The 15,680-nt window shown below is 54.4% G+C and overlaps 1 protein-coding gene across 1 annotated transcript; it reads right to left on the bottom strand.

The window, feature by feature from the left end:
• Positions 1-300: 300 nt before the first annotated feature.
• On the bottom strand, positions 301-14,783 carry CYP2E1 (cytochrome P450 family 2 subfamily E member 1). The gene is made up of 9 exons (XM_053922283.2): positions 14,568-14,783; positions 13,302-13,461; positions 8,654-8,803; positions 8,212-8,372; positions 7,696-7,872; positions 6,762-6,903; positions 2,337-2,524; positions 1,725-1,866; positions 301-970 (listed from the first exon to the last, which is right to left on the bottom strand). The coding sequence occupies exons 1-9, from the start codon at positions 14,742-14,744 to the stop codon at positions 780-782; spliced, it is 1,488 nt and encodes a 495-aa protein (XP_053778258.1). The 5' UTR covers positions 14,745-14,783; the 3' UTR covers positions 301-779.
• Positions 14,784-15,680: the final 897 nt, after the last annotated feature.

Genomic DNA, 15,680 nt, shown 5'->3' on the forward strand with positions numbered 1-15,680 from the left:
AGTCGTGAGGGTGGAGCCCCCATTAATGGGATTGCTGCCCTTGTAAGAAGAAGCCAGAGAGCCAGCCAGCCCTGTGAACATGCAGGAGCCGGCCCCCTGCCACACAGAGGGGGCCTGGCACCTGAGCCCCACCAGGAGTCGGCCTGGACTCCAGCCGAATGCTCCTGCCTGGGTCAGTTGCTCATTTATGTTCAAAGGGCCCCCCCTACTCTCCCTCCCAACTGTTCCCATCACTTGGAGCACTTCCGAAGTTTCCCACGGCATTCTCAAACGAATTCCCAAAGCAAGTGAGACGGCATTTGCAGGAAGAGTTTATTAGGCGTGGTGTGATGAGACTGGCAGGCTCCTTTCAGAGCAGGGGTGGCGGGGCTTCTGCAGTTGACTGATTTGCCCGTTTGTCAAACTCGGGTTTTGGCCACACCCCGTGGTGGATGAGATGGCAGAACAGTGGGCCCAGTGGCATCCTTATTCTAATCCAAGAACTTGCGAATGTGGTACCTTACTCGGCAAAGGGACCTGGAATGTGTGATGAGGACCCTGAGATGGGGGGACTGTCCTGGGTCATCTGGGAGGATCCCTACGAGAGGGAGGCAGGGTGGCCAGTCAGAGAGAGACTGGGAGATGATGCAGCTGCTGGCTTTGAGTGGGACCTACTCTGTTAAGGCCGGTGTGCGTGCGGCCTGGGGGGGCTTGGACGGCCTCCCCACTCAGCCCACACCACTGACCAGCAGAGAGCAGCTTCCCTCGCGCCCATCTACCGTCTCCAGAGCGCCCGTGCCTCACACTTGCGAGCGGGGAAGGACACAGAGTTTGTAATGGGGTGGGATGCTGGTAAACCCATTGGCGATGGGGCTGAGGTCAATGTCCTCGGGCGCGACGAGAGACTTCAAGCGGAAGTGCTGCAAAATGGCGGTGAAGAGGAGAAACAACTCCATGCGAGCCAGGCCTTCTCCGACACACACCCGCTTTCCTGCAGTGGCAACGTATATACGAGAGACACTAAGGCAAGAGCCAGGCGGGGGCGTCAGGGAGAACTGCTGCCCGCAGCGGGAGGGACTCCCTTCTGCCCACGGACAGGGAGCGCAGAATGGATTTCAGGGTGACAGTGTCAGTGACACATATTTGGGGACCAGCCTCACACCTCAGCCACCAGGACTCAGCTGCGTGACCCCGGGTAGGTTGGAGAGTAGTCTCCGCCTGCCCTGCGGTCGTCCCCGTGCCCCACAGGAAAGAAGCCAGCGCTGTAGCCTGGGGTGCTGAAGTACCGAGGTGGTCACATGACCTTCCGTCACACTGACGTCTGAGGAGAGGCCCTGGGAAAGGGACCAAAGCCCACAGGCTGACAGCCCAAGAAAGGCTGCATGGGCCCGTGATGAGTCCAGGGAACCACATGTTATATTTGTTTAGTAGCCCTGCAGAGAATGTGGTGATACGGTTTTGAAATACTTTTTTTTTACCAAGTCCTAGCAAGTAAAGGGTTTTAGCTCCGAACGAAGTGAAATATCTACGTATGGAAAGATAATTCATCCCCAACACCTCGCTTCCAGGACTTCTGGTGGAAAGGTGCCACTGAGCGCTCTGAGCAGAGAGGAGCACGTGGGGGTCACGTGGCGAGCACAAGCATGGGGCGCGATGCAGGTCTGGGTGACAGCGGATTACACGTGGGGTGGAGGGCAGGAATCCCGGCAAACGCCTGGGGAGGCTGCTACACCCGAACTCCTTACCTGCAGAAAAGGGCTTGAAATAGTCACTGTACTTGAACTTCCCATTTTTATCCAAAAAGTGCTCTGGCTTAAACTTCTCTGGATCGGGGAATTCTTGGTCGTCAAACAGGAGGGAGTCCAGTGTTGGAACTATGAGTGTGCCCTGGAAGAATAAAGGCTGCCTCAGTCACGCTCGCAAAGCACGGGCTCTGATCTGCAGGCCCCCAGTGAGGAAGGGTGTTTCGATTTTACCTTACACAAAAGAGTGTGTTTTAGTCGAGGAAGTTGTTTGCTTAGGACCAGACAGAAAGCAGCCGGGGCAGGTGGAAAGGGTTAGTGGGCACCCTAAGCTTTTCAGAGGAGTAAAGGGCTGCGTGCTACTTGTGCTGTCTGTCTTCTCGTGTTAGAATATGCCACCGACCCCGGAGGCTATCGAAGGGGTCCCTTTTCCACGTTTCCTCGTTCCTGTGGTCACGAGGTCCACGTGGGGACTTCTGCGGAAACAGCACTTTGTGGGGTGGGGGTGTGGCCCAGCCACATCTACCAGAGGGACCTTCCATCCTGTCCCTGGGCAGGACAGCAGCTGAGCCGCTGGAACAGTACTTGGGGTGTGGACTCCAGCTCACACCTGACCTTGGGGATGACGTATCCTCTGAACAGTGTGTCCTGGGCTACTTCATGCAACAGGTTGGCGGGCACGAGGTTGACAAAGCGCTGGATCTCATGCACCACTGCGTCCACGTAGGGCATCTCCAGCCGGTCCTTGACAGCGGGGACTCGGCTTGGCCCAATCACCCTGTCGATTTCTTCATGAAGTTTCTCTGCAACATAGGGATGGACAGGTGTAAAAGACTGGCCTAGGCCGGCCCCACTCCCAGCCGGCCTGCCGGCCACCCAGTAAGTGTTTACGGAGCACTACCAGTGGTGGGAGCTTCAGCCCGCAGCCTTGCGTCGGATACCTGAGCCTCCCACAAGTCCGTTAGAGCTGAGCTCACCAGGGGACAGTCTACAACATGTTTTGGCATCCATCCTTTTTTAAGTTTTTGTCGAGGTGACATTGGTTTATACGCTTCAGCTGTGCAGCATTATAATTCCGCTTCTGTATGTATGACACTGTGCACACCACCCAGAGTGTCACCACCCACCACTCTACAGTTTCCCCCTTTACCGCTTCCCCTCCCTCTCGCCTCTGGCGGCCGCCCGTCTGCTGTCTGTGTCTGTGGGACCAGATTGGTCTGGTTTTTCACATTCCACATGTGGGTGAAATCGTAGGGTATTGTCCCTTTCTGTTTGTGACCTCAAGGTCCACACACGCTGTCACATGAGGAAAGGTCACACTTATCATTGCTACGTATATAGATTTGCTGTGAAAAACGCCTTCCTCCACTCATCCGTCGACGCTCATCCTAAAACACTCGGCTTGTTTCAATCTCTTGGCTGTAGTGAATGATGCTGCAGTGACTGTGGGGGGCTCATATTCTTTAAACGAGTGGCTCCAGAGTGTTTGGATGAATATTCAAAAGTTACATAGCTAGACCATATGGTTATTCTACTTTGACCTCTTTAAGGAGCCTCCACACTCACTGGTTTCCACCAACTACGTCCTCCCCAGTACTTACATACTTCCTGTCTTTCTGCTAGCACCACCCTAACAGGTGTGAGGCGGTCCCTCACTGTGGTGCGGACCTGCATTTCCCTGAGGGTTAGCGGTGTCGAACGGCATCTCACGTGCCTGTTCACCACTTGGAAGTTCCTTTGCAAAAATGTCTATTCAGGCGCTCTGTCCGTTTTTAAATTGGGTTGTTCGGTTGTTGTGGTTGTTGTTGTTGAGTTGTATGAGTTCTTTATATATTCTGGGTATTCACTCCTTATCACATATGTGATTTGCAAAGGCCTTTTCCCATTCTGTAGGTTGCCTTTCATCTTGTTGGCAGTTTCCCCTGATGTGCAGAAGCTTCTTAGTGTCACGTGGTCCTGTTTGTTTATTTTCACTGCTCTTTCCCTGGTTTTTGAGTCAAACCCATAAAAACTTCGCTAAGAGTGATGTCAAGGAGCGTAGTACGTAGTTTCTCCCCTACATTTTGTAGTTTCAGGTCTCACTTCCTGTCTTCAACCCACTTGGAGTTCATTTTCCTGCGCGGGGTAACGCTGTGTCTAGTTTCATTACTCTGCCCGCGGCTGTCCAGTTTTCCTAACACCATCCACACAGGTCTTGCCCTTTCCCTCCTCTCCTTTGATATTTTGTCCACAGAATAACCCTTTTTATGTTGTGAGCTTGTTACCAAATTAAAATAGTTATAGTTGTTTTTAATGCTTTTCCCTTTAACTTTTATGCTGTATTCTGAAACGGCTTTGCAATTTTCTGATTCTGTCCATCTGCCCATCACCTTACTCACAGTTTTGTGTAGTTTTGCCTTTTCATTTCAGGTAGAAGAGCTCCTTCCAACCTTTCCTGTACAGCAGGCCCAGCGACAGTGAACTCCCTCAGCTCTTGTCTGCCCAGGGAGGCCCTTGTCCCTCCCTCACGTCTGAAGAATAACTTTGTTGAATAGAATCTTCTTGGCTGGCAGGTTTTATTTTGCAAGATTTTTGAATCTATCACCTCTCTCTCCTGGGCTGTAGAGGTCTGCAGAGAGATCTGCCAACAGCCTGATGGGGGCACCTTTGTAGGTGGCTGTCTTCTCCCCTGACCTGCCTTTGAAGTCTTTCTGTATCACTGACTTCTGACAGTTTTAAAACGACGTGTTGGAGAAGGCCTTCCTGCACTGAGGCGATTGATTACTTGTCATATCAACCCCTGTGCTTGCGCGTCCAGCCCTCTCCCAGCTGTGGGAAGTTCTCGGGCATTATTTCTCTAACTCCTCCGTTCCCTTTCACTCTCTCCTCATTCGGGGATGCCCACCACCCTGGGTTGCCCTTTTTTAAAAAGAAGTCACACAGTTCTCCTAGAGCTTCTTCATTTTAAAAATCTCAGGGCTCTCTCCTCTCCCAGGTGACTCATTGCCAGACTCTGCCTTCCCTCCCCTGGGCTCTGCCCTGTGTCGCGTGCTCTCTGCTGCACCTTCATCTCGCGTACAGAGTTCCTCAGCTCCACACCTTCTGTCTGGTTCTGTCTTGGGGTTTCAGTCTCCTTGGCAAAGGACTGTTCCCGCTCATTAACTTTACTCCTGAGTGCACTGAACGGTCTTCCTGAGTTTTCTTGCAGCTCGCTGAGCTATTTTGTGTTTGCTCTCCGTCAGCTCGCACCCTTCTGGGGCTTCCAGTCTGTGTTCTGGACAACCGTCCGCCAGGTTGGCGTGATTCGTTGTGGTGTTCGATGAGTTCTTCCTCTGCCGTGGCGCTGGAAGTAGCAAACACTGTTCTTAGTCAGGAAAGGCCTTTCCTTTGACTAGGAGAGTTCAAAAGGTTGGCAACTGGAGGTCTTCCTCTTGTCTTCCAGTAGGTGGCGGGACAGCCCACATTTCTGGCTTCTCTAACCTGATTGCCTCAGTTCTGGCTGGGGCCAGCCCTCTCCACCCTCCACTGCCTCAGCCCAAAGTGTGGCCTGTGCCCTTGCTGACCCCTAATGCCTCTGAGGTCGCTGCTGCCAGGGTCACGGGCATCTCTGCGGCATCCAGGGCTGTCGGGTTTGAAGGCGCCCCCACAGCCACAGAACAGGGGGCTGAGGTCGCGGGCACCACCACGGCAGGGGGGCCAGGGGTGCAGACCCTAACCCCTGCTGCCCAGCTCTCTGTGGCTTCCGTTATCTCCGCTGACCGTGACTAATCCAGGTCTTGTCCTTATGACAGAAACAGAAAATATCAGCAGGGTCTCGCAATTTCCATTAGGAGAGACATCTCCGGACTGATGACTGCCTTGGGCTGCTTTACTGCATGTCTCCATGGAGCGGGAAGGCGAGTGGCAGGGTGGAAACAAACACGCGTGTCCGCTGCTCGAAGAAGTCCCCATCTCGCTGGCGGAGGTAACGGCAACCTTTGGCAAGTTGCTTGGCCTCTCTGGGCTTCTGGTTTCCTGTGGGCCTTTATAATACGTTGACTGAACTGCATAGTTATGTACAGTTTGGTAGCCGGGTAAAAATTTAAATCGCAGACAACAGGACAGATGGTATACCGATACTTAGTGAAAATGAAACAACAGCGTCCTGCTCAGGGGTGACCCCCGGCAGTTCCGGCGGGCGGGCCGGAGGCAGGAGCAGGGCCTTCAGCTGGCTCCGAACTTTCTTTTCAAGAGCCCTGAAGAAGTATGGACCGCAAAGTGAATACGTGTGAAATTTGGCAGTGGGCGTACGGGTGTCTCTCATTTATTTTCTTTTTCTTTATATTAGAAATTCCTCATAATTAATAACATAAAACACTTGAGAGTCTATGGCCCCTGGGGCAGCGAGGTGAGAAGTCCCTGAGGGCCGCCACGGGCCTGTGCGGGGTCCGGCTCCCCAGCTCTCGGGCTCCTTTGCCCCCACCTTTCCGTTAGAAAGAAAGAGTGCACACACTACGGTGTCGGCGGATCAGGTCTGACCCGGGACAGGTCGTGTATCCACGCACCTGGGGGAAGTTACTTCTTACCCTGTAATGGCTGCCCTCAGGAACACAGTGTCTTAAAGGGCTTGTGCCCGTGCCTGGCAAACAGCAGGAGCCACATTATTACCAGCAGCGGGGAGTGTGGCTGGGGGCAGTGGGGAGCTCCTTGGGACAAGGCCACCCCAGCTCGGCCTGGAAGGCGGCCGCGTACTCAGGGGCAGTGCAGAGATTACAGTCAGCATCCACTCCGGAGCAGAGCGCAGACGGCACTGCGACACTCCACTCCGGTGCTGGGCTTCCCTCCGCAGTGACCAGGGGTGCCAGTGGGGTGTGGGAGGGCTGCTGGTCAGGAGTGCCAGGTGGCTGTCAGGTACAAGGACACTTCCCCTCCAAGAAGTTGTCCAGTGACCCCACGCCAGCCCTGCAAGGGCTGACAAGCAATGTCACTTACAGAAGAAAGCTGACGCCTAAATGCTGTAGGCTGGCCGTCCAGGTGAGAGAGCCGCACAGCCCCGGGATCCTTGCCCATAACTGGACGTACCTTCAACCTCCGGGTATTTCAGGAGAATCAGGAGCCCGTATCTCAGAGTCATGCTGGTGGTCTCCGTCCCCGCAAATAACAGGTCGGCCGCAGTCACGGCGATGTTGTCCAAGATGTACCCAGGCTCTGCACTGTGTTGTTGCTATGGAAGTTACAGACAGACAGAGACTCAGTAAGGTGATGTCTTCAGGTGAACGAGAAAGAGACCCTTAAGTCCGTCCCTCCACCGCAGAGCAGCCCCAGCCCTGCCCTGCCAGCTCCACAGGGAGAAAGGGCAGACGTGAGCAAGGCTGTCCTGTGGAATCACAGCCAACTCCTCTGCACAGCTAGGGAAGCCGAGCCTCCCAGAAAGGTGAGGGCCTGTGCCTCATCTAGGCTGCGGGGCTCCGGCCGCTTCTGGGGCGCAGAGCCTGCTCCAGGCTAGGCTCTGCCTGGTCCTGCGCCATGACCTCCAGCAGCCTCAGTCTGGGCTGGGGGTCCTGAGGGGCGGTCAGGTAGACAGCACAGCCAACCATCTCAGAACTGCTGAGCACTCAAGGAACCCCTTAGCGTCATGCACAACTCCGAGTCCACATGCAGAGGAGGAATGCCGAGGGCCTCTCCCCAGATGAGGCACAGTCAGGGATAGGGGGCATGGCATGGAGGGAACCAGTGCGAGGGGTCCCACAACATGTTCCACAGCTTCTGTCCGCTTCCCCAGGGGTGGCGGTAGGGCACAGCTGTGTGGTGTTGAAGGAGCCAGGCAGGCTGGCTGTGTGGGAGCAGCGTGCGGGGGTCATGCTAAAGCCAGTGTGTTTGTGTAAAACCACAAGCATCAGAATGGGCCCACTGCAGGCAGTCCGGGCACCGGCGGTGCCGGGGGCAATATAAATCAGAGAAACACCCCTCCTCACAACCATCTCAGGCCAGCCGAGCACTCAGCTTCCCGGGGCACCTTGTCCATCTCTGCAAGCAGGCAGTCAGTGAAGTCTCGGGGGCAGCTGGGGTCCAGGGTCTTCTGGTGCTCCTTCACTCTGTCCAGGGCGTAGGCTTTTATTTCAGACACGTTTTTCAGTACTTTTCTGTGGCTTCCAGGCAGGTAGTGTAGATAGTTTGGGAAAATGTTATAAAGCTGGAGAGAGGAGAGCAAGAGAGAGTGTCTCACCACGTGTGTTTTTTCTTCTGGATGCAACCTAACGCTGTGTGCCGGCTGATGCGTTCCTCCAAAGCTAAATTCAGGGCTGCCGCTATGGTGCCCATGGGTCACGTGCACAGTGGGGACCGACTTGACAGAGTGAAGCCATAAGGGTCCCAAGCTTAGCAACGGGCTGCATCAGGCTCACCGAGTCTCCGGAAGGAATGTGCAGGCCTGTCTGTCCACACAATGCGAGTGTCCCTTCCCTTGCCCCCCAACCTAACTGATGTAGCTAGGGGGGTGCGGACTCAGGACAAAGGCGGAGAGTGGCTTCACCTGCGCCCAGGGAGAGCTGAACAGGTACATGTTCTCATTGAACAATTTCTGCAGCCTCAGGCTTGTGCTGTCCTTGTAGTCGAAGCGCTGGTGGAAGAGGATGTCCGAGATGACGTTGCAGGGGGCGCAGCCCAGGACAAAGGTGGGGTCAAAGGGCTTGCCTGGAACACAGGTGCGGTGAGCCCCAGGGGCGCTGCTTCGCCACTGGACTCCTGGGAGGACTAGCCCTAAAAAACTGCCGTTCACGAAAGGTAGGGGCGCTGGGACCTATCGGGGTCTCTCTACTGCTCAGTGATTCCGGTGTAGCAGCAGCACCGCGCTTGCCCCCCACCCCTGCCCCCGCATTGGAGGAAGGACCTGGAGTCGTGAAATGCGGCCTCCCTGTGAGCGCTTGTCGAGCCTCCCCCACCCCCCGCCCCCCCGCCCAGGCCCCCACGCGCACCCCCTGTCTGCCTGAGCGCCTCCATCAGGAAAGGGATCTCCCTCTGGATCCGGGCCTCGTTGCCCTCCTTCCCCATCCCGAAGTCACGGAGGACGGTCAGGGAAAACCGCCGGGTGTCCTTCCAGGTTGGGCTATTGTTGAAAATAATCCCTAGGGAGGAAGGACCACAGAGGAGTTACTGCCAACGCCCAGACCCCGATGGCGCGACTGGGCAGCCGGGGACGCACCCGCCCTGCAGACCCGCGGCTGGAGCGCAGCGCTGGCGCCGCTCGTGGGGACCCTGCCCGTCTCACCCGTGACTCCCGGCCCTGTCACACTTAAAACCTGTTCTGGGACAGAAAACCACACCTGCCACCCCTTTCCGGTCTAGGATGGAATCCCCCCCAAACCCACCCCGTTTTTGACTGTTGCCTTCACATCCCTGATGCCTCAACTCGCAAGTCTGCGCCCCGCAAAGTGTCCTGCTGAGTGTGGGGGCCACAGGCTCCCCAGCACGCAGACCAGCAGCTTGGGGACGACCTGCAGCACGGCTGCCCTCCACGTGGGCCCAGGTCAGGACAAAGTGGCACAGCCAGGGTGGGCAGCACCGGGCACCAAGTTGAGCACAGAGGTGGGGACCAGTTGGGGGCCCTGGGGCGGGTCTGCAGGTCTGAGCTTGAGGTTCCTGTGGGGCTTTGCGCAGCGAGGAGGGGGTGGGGGAGTCCATGCCTGGGGAAACGCTCCAGGCTCGGGTTTCCGTCAGAATCGCCAGCCTGGTGACCCAGCAGTTGGCATGGACGAGCAAAGGATGGGAGGGTCCAGAGTGTCTCCCAGGAAGCAGAGAACAGAGCCCTGGACCCAAGCCCAGAGATCAGGGAAATGGCAAGGGAGGGCACAGTGGGCCACAGCCAGGGGCAGGCAGGTGATTTAAAATGTCACAGGGACTTACAGCCAAGATGGAGGCACAGGTAGACACACTGTACCTCCTCGCACAACCAAAAGGACAACAACAAATTTAAAAACAAAAGACAACCAGAAGTGACAGAAAATTGAACTGTATGGAAGTCAGACAACAAAGGAGTTAAAGAAGAAACATTCATCCAGGCCTGTAGGAGGGGCAGATAAGGGCAGCCAGGTGGAGAGGACTCATGGCAAGCTGGCGGAGCAGGCGATCCCACATTTGTGTGCAGATAAACTGGGAGGAACAACTGGGGAGTGAGACAGACTGCACAACCCAGGGTTCCAGCACAGGGAAATAAAGCCTCAAGCCTCTGACTGTAAAAACCTGTGGGGGTTGAGGCGGCAGGAGAAACTCCCAGACTCACAGGAGAGTCCGTTGGAGAGACCCAAAGGGGCCTAAAATGTACACAAACCCACCCACCCGGGAATCAGCACCAGAAGGGCCCAATTTGATTGTGGGGAGCAGCGGAGGAAGTGACTGAAATCCGGCAGAGAGCAGAGCAAGTGTTTGTTCCCTCTCAGACCCCTTCCCCACCTATAGCATCACAATGTGGCCAGTGGGTTGCCCCACCCTGGTGAACACCCAAGGATCTACCCCTTATATGTAACAGGCCTGTGGAGACAAAAAAAAAAATGCCCCAAATGAAAGAACAGATCAAAGCTACAGAAAAAATACAACTAAGCGATGAAGAAATAGCCAACCTACCAGATGCACAGTTCAAAAAACACTGGTAATCAGGATGCTCACAGAATTGGTTGAATATGGTTGCAAATTAGATGAAAAAAATGAAGGCTATGCTAAGAGAAACAAAGGAAAATGTACAGGGAACCAACAGTGATGGGAAGAAAACTGGAACTCAGATCAACGGTGTGGACCAGAAGGAAGAAAGAAACATCCAACCAGAAAAGAATGAAGAAACAAGAATTCAAAAAAATGAGGAGAGGTTTAGGAACCTCCAGGACATCTTTAAACGTTCCAACATCCGAATTATAGGGGTGCCAGAAGGAGAAGAGGAAGAGCAAGAAATTGAAAAATTATTTGAAAAAAATAATGAAGGAGAACTTCCCTAATCTGGCAAAGGAAATAGACTTCCAGGAAGTCCAGGAAGCTCAGAGAGTCCCAAAGAAGCTGGACCCAAGGAGGAACACACCAAGGCACATCATAATTACATTACTCAAGATTGAAAATAAGGAGAGAATCTGAGAAGCCACAAGAGAAAAGGAGACAGTTACCTACAAAGGACTTCCCATAAGACTGTCAGCTGATTTCTCCAAAGAAACCTTGCAGGCAAGAAGGGGCTGGAAATAAATATTCCGAGTCATGAAAGGCAAGGATCTGCATCCAAGATTGCTCTATCCAGCAAAGATACCATTTAGAATGGAAGGGCAGATAAGGTGCTTCCCAGATAAGGTCAAGTTAAAGGAGTTCATCATCACCAAACTCTTATTATATGAAATGTTAAAGGGATTTATCTAAGAAATAGAAGATCAAAAAAATGAACAGTAAAATGACAACAAACTCACAGGTATTAACAATGAAACCTAAAAAAAAAAAAATTTAATAAAAAAATAAAAGAAAAAACCCCTAAGCAAACGACTAGAACAGGAACAGAACCACAGAAATGGAGATCACATGGAGGGTTATCAACAGGGGAGTGGGGGGGGGGAGGTACAGAGAATAAGTAGCATAAATGGTAGGTAGAAAATAGACAGGGGGAAGGGTAAGAATAGTATAGGAAACGTAGAAGCCAAAGAACTTATATGTACGACCCATGGACATGAACTATAGCAGGGGAATGTGAGTGGGAGGGGGTGTGAAGGGCAGAGGGGAATAAAGGGAAAATGGGACAATTATAATAGCATAATCAATGAAATATATTTTTTTAAAAAGAAATTAACATGAAGAAATAGTAAAGGCTTGGCTTAAAATGAATGTGGGTATATAATGACTGTTTTTAATGACATTCTTTACCTTGAAATCCACATATCTTCTGGTTAAAAAAAAAATGTCACAGGGAAGAGAGCTGTGGCGAGGGAGAGACAGACAGAGAGGCAGACACAGACGGAGACAGAAACAGACAGAAAGCCACAGACAGAGAGACAGAATGGGAGAGAGATGCAGACAGGGACAGATGCAGGCTGAGACACAGCAAGAAGAGATACGGAGAGGGCGGGGGGGGGGGGGGGGGGTGCGGCGCGGGGGGGAGACGGAGAGCTAGGAGCAGCCAGCCCTGTTTGCGATCAAATCAGCTGAAATCTGGATGGAAATGGCTTCTCCATGAGAGCTTTCTAAAGTGTGACTGGATGAGGCGTGCGGGTCCTTTGCACACGAGCACACAGCCTGTGCTCCCACTATTGCACTACCGACGAGCATTCATGGCACAGTCCGTGTCCACAGCCCAGCTAAAGACAGGGGTTTGCAGCCCCCAGTCAGGAGACAGTGAAGGCCCCTTGGTCCAGCCTGACTGCATTCTGGGCCCATGCCTGGGACCAGGGGCGGCAGAGGACTCTGGGGACCATGGGAAGCCCTCTAGTGTTAATGACATTGGCTGGGGTGGTCGTTTTGCTTTTGGCAAACCCTAAGAAGTGAAACAAACCCACAGTGTCCAAGAGAAAAATACCACCCACTGCAGAACCTTGGAAATGGAGAGGGGAAGGAGCCGGTGAGGGCACCGTGTCCAACTGCACATGCGTCCATTTGAAAATTCTATGTGAGAAGATGAAGGTTTTCTAGACACTTGTTACCCAAGTTGACTCAGGAAAAGCAGAGGCTGCCCCACGTCGCGGGGTAGATGGGGGCACTGTCTATTTCTGATCTGCTCCGGACTCTCACTGAAGCCTCACCCACAGGGAGTACAAGGAGCACAAGCAGGAAGGTCAAGGTCAGGACAGAGAGCAGCAGGCAGGGCAGCCAGTGTTTGGGCGGCAGCTGAGGAAGGGAGCCCCACCCGGCAGGTGTCCCCCACAGCTCCAGGGCAATCCAGGAGACAGAGAAGGCAGGGTCTGGGGTCAGGAGTCTGGAAAACACTCAGCTACAGACTGCTCATGACCCCAGGCCCAGCCCCTCCACTGGCTGTAGGTGGTGACCGGCATGTTTTCTGGAAAAGGGAAACTTGGGGCTGTGGAGACATGAGGTGCACAGGACAGACACCTGAGGCTGGGGGATGGCCCCGTGGGAGACTCATTCTGAGCTGGGCTGCACTCAGCACCCCGTCCCGCTGTAGGCACAGCCCCCAGTGGGGCACCCGAGGCCCCTCATTGGAGAACAGAGACTGCAGCTGAGCAAAGCCCTGCAGAGCCTCAGGTTTCAGGGCCCGTCAGGCTGAGGGGCCCTCAGAGGCTGGAGCCGCCACACCCAGCAGCAGCTGAAGCTGTGAGTGGGGACAGCATGGAGAAGACTGGGGGCCCCGGAGGCTGGAGGTGTGCTCGCCTGTCAGGACCTCCCCTGCTGTCACACTGCTCTATGACAATCGCTGTCTGCTGACAGGGTGCGATTGCTGCAGGTCCTGGTCCTTTGGGGTCCAAGTGTCACAGTGGCTTTCGTGAAAATGCAGGTTGCATGGTGACTGGGTGAATGGGTACACCAGCCATCCCCCGAGTTGTCTGAGCACCTGTCCACCTCTCTGCCCTCTCTAGGACCCTTTTGCCATGGGCAGCCCCCGCCAGGCCCTGAGAGCCCACCACCTGCAACGTGCAGAACGGGAGGTACCTCTGTCCTTATGCTCCCGGAGCAGGAAGAATTCTCCTCTGCCGGCAAAGTCGTTCCTGCGCTGCAGCAGGGCCTCCTTGACAGCCTGGTAGCCATGCAGGACCACAACGCAGCGGGAGCCCAGGTACAGAGTGAACACCGGCCCAAAGCGCTCTGCCAGCTGGAGACCAGCAAGGACAGAGTGAGGTCACAGGAGCTTGGGGAACAGGAGGGTCATGCTTCAAACTGACCCCCAAAGTCATTGCTGTTGACCAAGAGAACCCAGAGGGACCTGGGGACTGTCCAAGTCCAGCCTCACTTGGGGAGACCCTGCAGGGACCCAGGTTCCAGTGCACCTGTGCCCCTAAGCCGTACCCACCTGGCTGTGGCCATCTCCCCAACCCGTGGGTCTGCTTCTCATGTCCCTCCCCTGAAGCCACTTTGCCCACCTCTGCCATGGCACCTGCGCTGTTTGCTGTTCCCAGTCGAGGTCATGGACCCCAGGGCACTGCAGGGAGACCCAGAGCTGGGCACCATCTCAACCCCTGGGAGCCCACCTCCCATGGCACATGAAGCCGTGCCAGTGCCTCCCTGAGTGAAAACCCTTTCCACGCCTCCCCTGTGCTCTGTAGTGTGGCTCACTGAGTAGATTTATCAACTCATTTACTTATTTTTGTACTTCTTATCCTCACCTGAGGACATTTCCTTCATTGCTTTTTAGAGAGGGTCAGGGGACAGAGAGAGAAGCATTGACTGGCTGCCTCCTTGTACTGGCTGGGGATCGAACCTGCAACCTGGCCGTGTGCCCTGACTGGTGATTAAACCCGTGTCGTTTTGGTCCGTGGCATGACGCTCCAGCCAATGAGCCACACCGGCCAAGGCTCGACTCGTTTAGTGTTCAGATGTGTTAGCTCGTTCACTGCTCACAATAATCGTCGGAGAAGGTACCAGGCCGACTGGTCACATACTTCACTTTTCCCTCTGTTCTTTGGCATCTACAGAGAACTCCAGGTTGACGCCACGCACCGCAGTGGCCTCGCCCAGCCAGCCACCAATGAGGCGGTGAACACGCAGCTCAAGCAGGGGCCTCTCGGGCCCTCTCCAGCCAGTGCCCGTCAAGGGCCCCACGGCCAAGCAGTCCCATTAGCTGGATGTTTTGAATATCACCCTTGGACACTGCTGTGGGTTCAGATCATCCAGAACAGTCTGTCTACAATATGTTGAGTGCACAGATATTGCATCTAATGCCCAAATTCTCCTTCCCCAAATCCACCACACTTCTCTTACCTTGGTGAAGGATTTTGGTATATTGTTGAGCTCCAGCTGAAAAATATTCCCAAAGAAGGGCAGTGGGAAAGGGCCTGGGGGCAGTTTCCAGCTGCTGTGCACCTGCTTGCAGAGGGACAGGAACAGCAGAGTGGCCATCCATACCAGCAGGGCAGCTGTGACGCCTAGGACAGCCATGCCACCTGTGTGTGTGGCCGTGGGTGTCTCTGCCAACCCCAGGAAAGGCCAAGCTTTTATAGCACATCCTGGAGAAGGAGGGTGACCGGCACCCAATGCCAACTTCCTTCTCCTCTGGCCCGAGATAGTAGTTTATGATTAGCTGCTGTTTGCCACCCTCCCAGGGCTGCTTCCTCAGTGGGTGCCTCTGGAAAGCCCCGCCCGGGCTCTGGCAGCATCTGGGGCCTGTCAACACTGACTGCTGACATCAGCATAATGTCACTGTTGACTTAGAGGTGTCCAAACCAGTAGAGAGCTTTTATGTAAGTTCATTTGAGCCAAACAGAGGCTACACCTGGAAGCAAGATCTCAACAGACTGCAGAAAATACTTTCAAGGATGACAGTGCGCAGCTTCTTTTAAGCATTTGGACTTAAGGTGGAACAGAAGGGAGACTGAATGAAGGCGGGATAGAGCAAGGGGGGCCTAGGATCACAGGAGAGTCAACAAGACCAGGTGCTCCTTGGAGACGTCTGGGAAGACGATCGATCACTCTGGTGTTTCAAAGGTGTGGTGACAAAATGCACAGGAACAGTGGACAGGGTTGCTTAGCAAAGATGACCTTTCACTAGAGAAGCTGTAGGCCTGAGGAGTGACTACCCACATGACCTGCCTAGCTAGGAGTTCGTGACCAGGTCGCCCTGGGAGCTTCCTCTTGGTTAGATTTGCCGGGAGCCCCTTTTCCATACACATCAGTAAACCCAGCATCCAGAGTCACCAACCCACAGGTCATCGGGACCTGGGGTTGTTACTGGCTCCCCGGGATCTCCCAGAAGAGACGTTTAAAGAGATTAGACACTTAGAGAGAGCCAGGTGCATGGGCCAGGAATCCGACCAGGGTCTCCACGGCAGGTGAGAACCCCATCATGGAATTATGCCGGGTTCTTGGGGACTCCAG

The sequence above is a fragment of the Desmodus rotundus genome, chromosome 4 (assembly GCF_022682495.2).
Source record: "Desmodus rotundus isolate HL8 chromosome 4, HLdesRot8A.1, whole genome shotgun sequence".
In the NCBI taxonomy this organism is placed as follows: Eukaryota; Metazoa; Chordata; class Mammalia; order Chiroptera; family Phyllostomidae; genus Desmodus; species Desmodus rotundus.